Source organism: Papaver somniferum, chromosome 9, assembly GCF_003573695.1.
Source record: "Papaver somniferum cultivar HN1 chromosome 9, ASM357369v1, whole genome shotgun sequence".
In the NCBI taxonomy this organism is placed as follows: Eukaryota; Viridiplantae; Streptophyta; class Magnoliopsida; order Ranunculales; family Papaveraceae; genus Papaver; species Papaver somniferum.
The window spans coordinates 55,750,662-55,760,838 of NC_039366.1; the positions used below are offsets into that span (position 1 = coordinate 55,750,662).

General features: G+C 35.5%; 1 protein-coding gene across 1 annotated transcript; it reads right to left on the bottom strand.

Moving 5' to 3' along the window:
- Window positions 1-5,566: 5,566 nt before the first annotated feature.
- LOC113311968 lies at window positions 5,567-6,650 on the bottom strand. Its single transcript, XM_026560750.1, has 2 exons — window positions 6,569-6,650; window positions 5,567-6,447 (listed from the first exon to the last, which is right to left on the bottom strand). The coding sequence occupies exons 1-2, from the start codon at window positions 6,648-6,650 to the stop codon at window positions 5,567-5,569; spliced, it is 963 nt and encodes a 320-aa protein (XP_026416535.1).
- Window positions 6,651-10,177: the final 3,527 nt, after the last annotated feature.

Here is a 10,177-nt window from a genome sequence, read left to right on the forward strand (position 1 = left end):
TTCTGCAACTAGAAAAAATGACAAAGAGAGATACCTTTTAAATCATGGCAGACATCATCAAATTCAAAAATTTATCAGATTAGAAACATGCAAACAGCAAAACCACAATAACAATCACAAAAATTGCAACCCCTGAACCCCATGACTCGTTTTCTCATATAAACCAGCTTTAGTGAATTCACTTCAGAAAACCAATTTCCCTATAATGAAACCCTAACTTTGCTGAGAATGAAACCTTAACTTTGAATTGAAACAAATCACTGCAATCGATTTGTTGAGAATGAAACCCTAACTTTGAATTGAAACAAATCAAACAATAGATTAGGTTGATGACTTACTTCTCTGACTTACACTCTTCATCAAATAGATTAGGTCAATCCTGCTGAACTCAATCAATGATTCAATCTTCTCAAACTTCTCCTGTTCTCCAATCTTTTCTCGTCTTCGACTGTTGGGTGAAAAACGCTTAGAGAAGACTCAGACGAGATCAAAGAAGATTAGCCGATTAGGTTTTCTTCCCACACAGTCGATACTCGATAAAAATACCCTAGGGGTAGGAAATTACAAGTACACCCCTAGACTATCGGATATCGGATATTAACCTAACGGAAACAGCCTATTCCGATATCGATATCGTTAAGAGGAAATATCCGATAGCATAACGGATTCCGATATCCGATATCCGATATGTCGGATAAAATCCTATAGGATGTCGGATTTCGGAAATGGATATCGGATATCGGTTATCCATTGCCATCCCTACCTCCCTGCCATCTCTTGGAGTACCATATGTTGTATTCTTTGGCGGAAAACACAAATCCTTATGAGGAATGTATGAATATCTAGCACAAGGCTTTTTAGGCATCTTTCTAGATCTCTTTACCACTATGTCTGCTTGTTCCTCTTCTTCTTCCTCTTCATCCGAGTCTTCCTCTGATCCATCATCATCCTTATCTCCATCCTTGTCTCCGTCTTCCTCATCTTTTTCACCCTCATTATCGCCACCCTCATTTCCTCCTCCTTGAGCTAGTTCATCTTCTCCACCTTGATTATGTTCTTGACTGCCCATCTCTTCCACAATCTCTTCATTAACTTGTTGGATTACGTTGTCAACATTATCTCTATCGACACCATCTTGAATGACAACACCCGGTAATGACCCACCTCCATACTTAGCATTTTTTGTTCCACGCTTACCGGCACCACAATGTACTTTGCCTCGAGGCGTGGGAGTTCTCAGATCTTCCAGTAAAGGTTGTTTTCCTCTAATCAAGAAAACAAAATATATTAGCTTAACCGATAAATGATTGACTAAATCATTTGCAACATAAGGGTTCTCAGCGTAAGGTTCGGTTTGAATAGGTTTTTTGCGAACACACCGAACTCCACATGTGTGCAAATACAGAAGAGTTCGGTTTGTCAAGGTTTTTTGCGAATAAACCGAACTCAACATTGGTAACTAATAGTAAAGAGTTCGGTTTGTCAAGGTTTTTGCGAACACACCGAACTCCACATGTGTGCAAATACTAAAGAGTTCGGTTTTTCAAGATTTTTTGCGAATAAACCGAACTCAACATTGGTAACTAATAGTGAAGAGTTCGGTTTGTCAAGGTTTTTTGCGAATAAACCGAACTCCACATGTATGCAACACAACATAGTTTGACAAGTTTGGTTAAATTGAAACTCAACATATAGGGAAAAATAGCATAGTTCGACTATATTGAAATTTCTTTTTTTTTTGGTAAAGTTCAGTTACTAAATAATTTTAGAATATTATGCGAACCAACCGAACAAGATAGCTCAGTTCGGTTACAAATAGCGGGCCAAATTGCACAGTTCGGTTACAAATGGAAAAAATATTGTTGCAAAACTGGTGAAGTTCGGTTAGAAAAAAGTTTTAGGCTTTTTTGCGAACTAACCGAACTGGCAGTTCGGTGACCCGGTTTTGAATCCTATAAAACCGAAATGTTCTTCGTGTTCTTCCTTTCAGGAAGTTCGGTTAACAAACTAGGGTTTTCTAGAAATTCGTCCTAACCGAACAGCGCACTGTAACTCCCATTTGAACCCTATTTTGATGATTTCTATTCAATTAAACGAATCAAAATCAAACTAAAAGTATGGGTTTGTTGGAAAATACCTGAGAATCGGTCCCATGGCAGAATCAGGCTTCTTACTGCGTCTATTATATTGGATTATGGATTCACTTGCCTCTTCCACTTCTTTATGAATCTCAAAATCACTTGGATGATTTGCTAGATGTCCTAATGGGGGACCTGTTCCTGGGAGTCTATTGGGTTTCTTTCGAAGAACCATTCTTATAGTCGATTGATTAATCGACGATGAAAATTTTATGAATCGACGATTAATCGATGAAGATGATGTTGAAATGGGGGAAGAGGAAAGAAGAAGAGGAGAACAGTTCCTCAAAACTGTTTTTTTTTTTGTGCGGCTAGGTTAGATTAGGATTATATTTAGGTTTTTCTTTTTGATTAAGTTAGATGTAGTTATTAGGTTAGGGTTAATTTAATTAGGGTAAGGGCCAAATTAGTAATCTCATCTGATTTTAGGACATCCCTTAACATTGTAGGGTAGGTGGCCTAATAGGACCATGGTCCCCCAAAAAAACCATGGTCCCCAAAAAATCGTTCTAATTGAAAGACCAAAAGATAACCATATTTCTGAAGAAAAAAACCACAGAAAACCCAAAAAAAAAACACCAAAACAAGAGAATATAGGTGAAGCTTCTCATATATTGAGGCCACTTGTTGTTAAATTTACAAAAAAAATAATTCCCCTAAATGTGGAAATATTTTGGTCTTCCAAGCTTGCCCTTTCCTATTTGTCAAAATGCTATCCTCTCCTCCTTCCATTATGCACATCTCAAAACACTTCTCTTCATCATCAGCTTCTCATTAGCATCTAGAGATGTCACATTTTGGAGTGTAATCTATTTGTAAAAATGCTATCCTCTCCTACTTCACGACTGTATGCGGGCGTGTCAAGTGTCAATTCCGCACACTCGGCATTCACACCTCTATATATCTTTTTTTTTACTTAAAAGGTTTATGTTTTGAAAAGAAAAATGTAATAAGGCCTAAGCCCCCATTTTTTAGTATTACAACTTATCTACTGTCTATTATCACCTTCCAATGTGTGATCAACTCTCTAAAGAATATGAACTTAAATATGTTGTGATCTAAATTTTCCCCCATTTGTATATCAACCGTTTTATCTCTAGGATAGTTTCTCTCTCTGTTTTTGGTCTTTTTTGTGCCATAACTATTCTATTTCTCTCATTCCAAAGTGCCCAACATATTGCAGAGAGCAGCATTGGCCATATTTTGCGTCCCCTATTCCTGCCTCTTCTATATTTCCAAGCTTGTAATTGCATTATCAAAGAACCCGCTTGGACCCATCTAATATTGAATCCTCCAACGAAATAATTCCAAATTGTCTGCGCATAAGTACAATGTAGTAGGATATGATCCACCGTTTCTGGATACATATTGCATAGAGTACATGTTGTATTCTGAATTTGACATCCTCTTCTTACCAGATTATCAGTTGTAGCAATCGAATTTTGAGCTGCAGTCCAAATAAAGAACTAAACTTTTGGAGGAACTCCTTGTATCCAAATGCATGAGTATGGTACTGGAGAATGAATAGCTGGGGTTACCGGAAGTTGTTCAATCAACCATTTGTATCAGAGTTGTGCATTGAAACCTCCAGTTGTTGTGCACACTAATTCATCTTCTTCTTCTTCAATCAGAGTAGGAGGTGTACCTAAAATTGCAAATAAATCCATCATTTCTGGAATCTCCTGTTGTGTTAAATTCCTTCTGAGTTTCAAATTCCAAGCATTGTTGGATATCATATCTTTTACTGTTGCATTTTTGCTTGTTGCAATCTTATAAATGTTTGGAAATTGAATCTTCAGGGATTGTGTACCAGTCCAAGCATCCAACCAAAAATTAACTGAATCTCCTTTATTTAAGTGAGTTGTTGTAATCTGTTCCACCACCTGTTTTTGTTTTTGTATGTTCTTCCACATTCCCCTTCCTTGTGGTTTATTTGAATCCTTCACTCATATTGCATTCTCTTGAGTTTACATCTTCTCATGTATTATTCTTCTCCATAACTGCTTCTTCTCTTTGGAGAATCTCCATGACCATTTTGCTAATAAAGCGTTATTTGTGAGTTTTAAGTTTCTAATGCCTAACTCTCCAAGACTTTTGGGTTTGCAAGCTTTCTCCCATGCTACCCAGTTAATTCTCTTCCTTTCAGTTGTTGAGCCCTACATAAATCTTCTCATAATTTGGTTGATTTTTTGCTCTACCTTCACAGGCATCTGAAAAATTGACATATAATATATGGGTATACTTGAGAGAGTTGTTCTGATCAACAAAAGTCTTCCTGCCTTTGTAAAAAAAATTCTCCTCCATGGTGCTAACTTTTTTTGTATTTTTTCAATCAATGTATCCCAGATCCCTGCATTTCTGCTTTGAGCTCCTACTGCCATTCCAAGATATTTCAGAGGAAGTTGTTCAATCTTGCAATTAAGAATTCTAGCAATAGCTTCAATTTTTCCATCTGCACTTATGCTTATTACTGAGCTTTTGTTGAAATTTACCTTCAATCCAGTTATGGCTTCAAAAATTTGCAAGATAATCACCAAATTTTCAGCTTCCACTTCAGAACCGTAGAAAAACTAATGTATCATCATCATATTTTAAGTGTGAGACTTACACTGAGTTAATTGAAAAACCAGAAATTATGTTTAGTTGAACTGCATTCTTCATCAATTTTATGAAAATTCCAGCTACTAATATGAATAAAAAAGGGGAGAGATGATCTCCCTGTCTAATCCCTTTCTGTGGCTTGAATCTTGTAGTTGAACTTCCATTCACCAGTATTGAGTGTTGAGCAGAGGAGACACACCATTGCATCCAGCTTATCCATTTATCTCTAAAGCCTGAGCTTTTAAGCACATTACTCATTGTATGCCAGCTTACATTATCAAAACCTTTCTGAATATCTAGTTTGCACAGTACCCCTGGTTGTTTTGATTTAAATATTGAATCAATCAATTCCCCGGCAATTAAAATTCCATCCAAGATTTTTTTATCAGCTATAAAAGCTCCTTGATTTTCTGAAATCAGTTTAGTTAGAATCTTCTTAAATCTGAGAGCAAGTACCTTATATATGACTTTGTAAATGCTGCTTACCAAACTTATTGGTCTAAAGTCTTGTGGTGTTCCTACTTGTTCTTTCTTTGGAATCAGACTTATGAAGGAAACATTTGTTCTCCAATCAAGTTTTTGTTGATGCTCAAATTCTTTAATTACTGCCATAAAATCTATTTTTATCACCTCCCAAGACACTTTATAAAACTCCATGTTATAACCATCAGGCCCTGGAGATTTATTGTTCTTGAAATGTTTAATTACCATCCATACTTATTCTATTGTAATTTCTTTTTCTAGCTCCATCTTCTCCTCTTCTGTTATTTTTGCGAAGTATTCCTCATTCATTTGTGGTCTCACCTTGTGTTTCTCTTGAAATAGGTTCATGAAATAATTTGATAGTTCTTCTTTGATATTATCTTGATTAAAATTGTCTTCTCCATTACTATTTTCTGTATTGTATTTCTTCTTCTTCTTCTTCCATTTTCCAGAGTATGAAAGTATTTTGTATTTGCATCACCTTCTTTGAAATGTTTTGTTTTAGCTCTTGTTAACCATTTTCTTGCATTGTCCAAATTGATTTGTTTCAAAGATGCTCTCCATTCTGCCCTTTCACTGAATTGCTGATCTGACAAAACTGAATTTTCCTCCAGCATGTTGTGAGCATTTATGCTTCTTGTCAGTTCTTCTTTATTTGTCTCTACCTGTCCATAAGTCTCCCTGCTCCATCTTTTGAGAAAAAATTTGAAGTTTTGTAATTTCTTGGATAATATGTAGCTTGGAGAACCTGTAAAACTCAAAGCATTCCACCAAAGTTGAAGATTGGATAAAAATTCTGGATGAGAAAACCAAAAGCTTTCAACTCTAAATAGTGGTTTGTTTCTGTTGATGTTTGAAGTAGTTAACAAAAGTGGTGAATGATCAGATAAAGTTCTAGATAAAAAAGTTTGAGTTAAGAGAGGAAACTTTCCTTCAAATTGTGGAGTTACCAGAATTCTGTCTAGTCTGCAAAGCAATGGGTCAGCTTGCATATTTGACCATGTAAATTGTCCTCCATTCAGTGGTAAATCAATCAATCCATGCTCCTCCATATATTCATTAAAAAGTCTGCTATTTCTACTTGAACCTCCAGGTTTATTTCTTTCTCTTCTTCTTCTTATTGCATTAAAATCTCCTGTTATCACCCAATGATTTGTGGCCCAACCTATCAAGTCTTCTAATTCTATCCAAAATTCCCATCTCTCCCAGTATGTACAAGGATAGTCTACATTAGTAATACCATTCATAATCTTCACTTCTACTTCTTAGTTTTTGAGATAATGTGTTTGGTCCAACTATTTCATCCTTACATTTAAAAAGAGAATCATCCCAAATAGTTAACATACCTCCAGATAAACCCTGAGATGGAATGTCCCTCCATTTGAACTGATCATTTCCCCAAATGTTTTTTACCCACCAATCATTCATCTTCATCATATGTGTTTCTTGAATAAGAACTACATTTGGTCTTTTTTTTTATCAAATCTTTGAGTGCTTCAATTTTGTTCACTGCTGCCAAACCTCTCATATTCCAATTTAAAACTTTAATATCTATTTGCACCATCTGAAGCCAAATTAACTGCATCTTCAAAGATCTCCACTTCACCTGCATTTCCCTCTACAGTATTTTCAATTGTATCCAAAGCTTCAATTGCATTTACCATTGTCTCAGTTGATGTTATTTCTAATGTTCTGTTCCTTTCTTCAATAGATGATAAATTTCCTACAATAATCTCGGTATATAGAGCCCTTGCTTTCTCTGCTTGGCCTCCAAAATTGGCACCAATATTTATAGTAGCATCCATTATCAAATCTACCTTGTTATGAATTTCATTGATCCTCTCAATCTCTTTGTTAAGATTTTGAGAAAGTGCAAAATCTTCAATTATGGTTTCATTCTCTATTTGTAAAGGACTCTCAAAAACCCCTGCCACAGAACTTGCTCCATCTTTTTGAACATTCTTCCTTCGATTGAAATATTTGTTCAAAAAATCTTTCACTAAAGTTTTTGATTTTTCTGTAACCACTGTAACTTGTTTATTGCTGACTAATTGACCTTGTTTACCCTTTTGTCATTGAATCTATTGAACAGTTCGGTGATAGTTTGAGGGGCTGAATTATCCTTCTTACCTGACCCTTCTCCTCTTTCCACGTGGTTATTTCTTATCCATTGAGTTTGAAATTGGTTGTCAGAACGTTTGCTGACTTTGTCCAACTTTTCAACATTTGAATTTGAATTTGGAATCTGATGTTTACCTTTTTCTAGTCTAGTCAGCAGTTGTATGTACGAGTGTACCGTCGACGCTTTCTCTGGCTTAAACGAAAAATCCCATTCTATTGCTAAGATCATCTGAATTCCTTGTAGAGATATGTTTATGGCTGCCGGAATGTCTTTTGCCTGACATGTAATCCGGATTCTGCAAACCTTTGAGTTTCTATCTACTGTATTGCGATCAATCTCCGCTAGCCCTCCCAAGTGTTTGCCGATGACATCAAAATTCTTTTTGTACCACATATGCACTGGTAGTCCTTTGATTCTTATCCAGTGCTGAGCTAAATTCATCGATCTCGAATCAATAGTGACGTCTTCGTCAATCCATCTCCTGATTTCAATACCGGTATCTTTGTACATCCATTTAAGAGGTTTCCAACAACTTTCCCATTCTGCATCTTTATTAGGTTGAAAGTAGGTCATAGAATCATTGATGACCGAGATCTTTAAATACCTATTCTATTTAAGCTTATTAGCTATTTCTCTAGCTACCTGATTCCAAGAGATGGTTCCATGTGTTGTGCAGCTGAAAGTACGATTTGGTCTGTTTGATGTAGAATCTTTCTCCTGTGCCGGAAAATCTGCCATTAATGGAACTCTTTGTGTAATAATTGTTTTCAGACCCAGAAGCTTGTTAAGCAGCTCATAAAATCTTTGTCAACCATAATAATCTTTTCCTTTTGGAATAAATAAAGCCTTATTTGTTGCTCTGTTCACATTTGTTCTATCGATTTTGATGAAATCTCCTCTTGAGTTTTATAATTTCTGTATGAGGAAAGAGAAATTGCCATCTCTATTGGTCCAATTTTTCCTTTGTGAGTTTTGTTGTAAAATTTCTTCCATAACTTTGCTGATCCATGTTCCAATCGATTTCGAGAAGATGATTTTGAAGTTTAATCCTCTTGGACCTCTTTCGATTATCTTGTATCCAGATTGTTTACCTAAATTTTGCTCAGAAAATTCAAATGTTTTTGAATCTATCTGAGTTAGTTTTTCAGAAATTTCCACTCCCTCTCTGACACTCTCTCTCCTCATTCTATCTGGCAATTTCAATGTTCACACCTCTATATATCAACAACAACAACAACAACATTAGCTATTAGATCGACTACAATAAACAAACAAACTCAAAAGAGTAAACGAATCAACTTACTCGGAACTGAACAACATAATCAAAACAAGACCCAGAAAAAATGGAGAGGAACGCAGAGAATTAGTTTTTTCCATTGTTTGAATTGATGAAGAAGAATATAGCTTGACTTTGTGATTTCTCAATTCCATAACCAAGGGAGTGAGTCGTACTTATAGCACAAAATTGATGATAACATGGCGAGGTGTGGGCATAAACTACTCATCTGGATTGGGTGTCGCTAGCAATTGGTTGTAGGAAAACTAGAGTACCTGTTTCATAGCATATATGACAGATATCCAATAATTCTGGATTAATAACACTAAATTACTGCTGCAGCAGTGAGGGCCGACCAAAAAAAATAAAAAAAATACAACTAAAATAATAAAAATTCTTTATGTACCGCCTCCTGCTAATCCCCACAGGGTTAATGTGTGGAGGTTGTTTTAAAATTGTTCCCATGAGCAGTATGTTTAGAACCACTCCTAAACTGTGCTGCGAAATTGCGTTACGGGGATTGCACAAGAACCAACCGTGCTCCAGCCTACTCTTACTGGATATAGTACATAATTTTTGTTTTGTTGAATGCGAATTGTGATTCATTTTCAAAAGAACTCGAGTATTATTACTCATGTTATTAAGAAAAAAGAAAAATTCGCATTTTTTTTTGAAGCATCTCGATTAGTATTTATTTTTTTTGGTTACACATGAATATGGTCAAATATCTAGCCTAGCATTGAAAAACAACTAAATGGGTCATTGGTTCCTTGATTGCATTAGGCAATCTAAAATTAAAAAACTCAAGTTCATGTTTACATGTTCCGATGATCAATGGGTTGGATTTTATCCAGTCATTGCTTTGTACTTTGATTCATATCTTAGATGTTTGGTCCTCTCCTCTGCGAGAGAGAAGGTTTTCCGAAACAGTTTATAACTCTGAAGAGATCGATTGGATAGGCAAGAATTGGTGGAGTAACTACAACTTGTATGATTTTGAAAAGCTCTTGTAAGGTTCCCAATTTCCTAAATTGGCTTTCTTATTATATGTATTCCTCTTTTCCGGAAAAAAAAAAACATTGAAAAACAAAAATTTACTATTACTACTACCGAATGCTTGCGTATACAATTGTTCAGGAAAACAAATAATAACGAATGCATGTGTGTACAGGTGTCCAAACTTTAAGAGTTCAAGGATAATTTTGTAAATTGATGTCTTAATAGAAAATCAGACCTCCCCAAACTTGATAAATTCCTCTCTTTTGAAAGAAAATAGAAAAAGAAAGTCGGAGACTCTGTATCTTGTCTCTCCCTTGATTTCATTTTTTCCTTCATTGTTTTTATTGTTGTTTTATCTACCATCTGAGTTAAAGAAAAATTTCTTACTTTTGGTCAGTTATGGGTGAAGATGCAGGGGTTTAACATGGAAGATGTTGGGATTTTTAAGATGTACGGTTCAAAATGAAATTGATGATTCGGTTATTTACCAGCTGGGTTTTATGTTCTTCATCATTCAATTGAAGTTCAGAGAGTATCAATAGAAGAGTATTCAGAGAT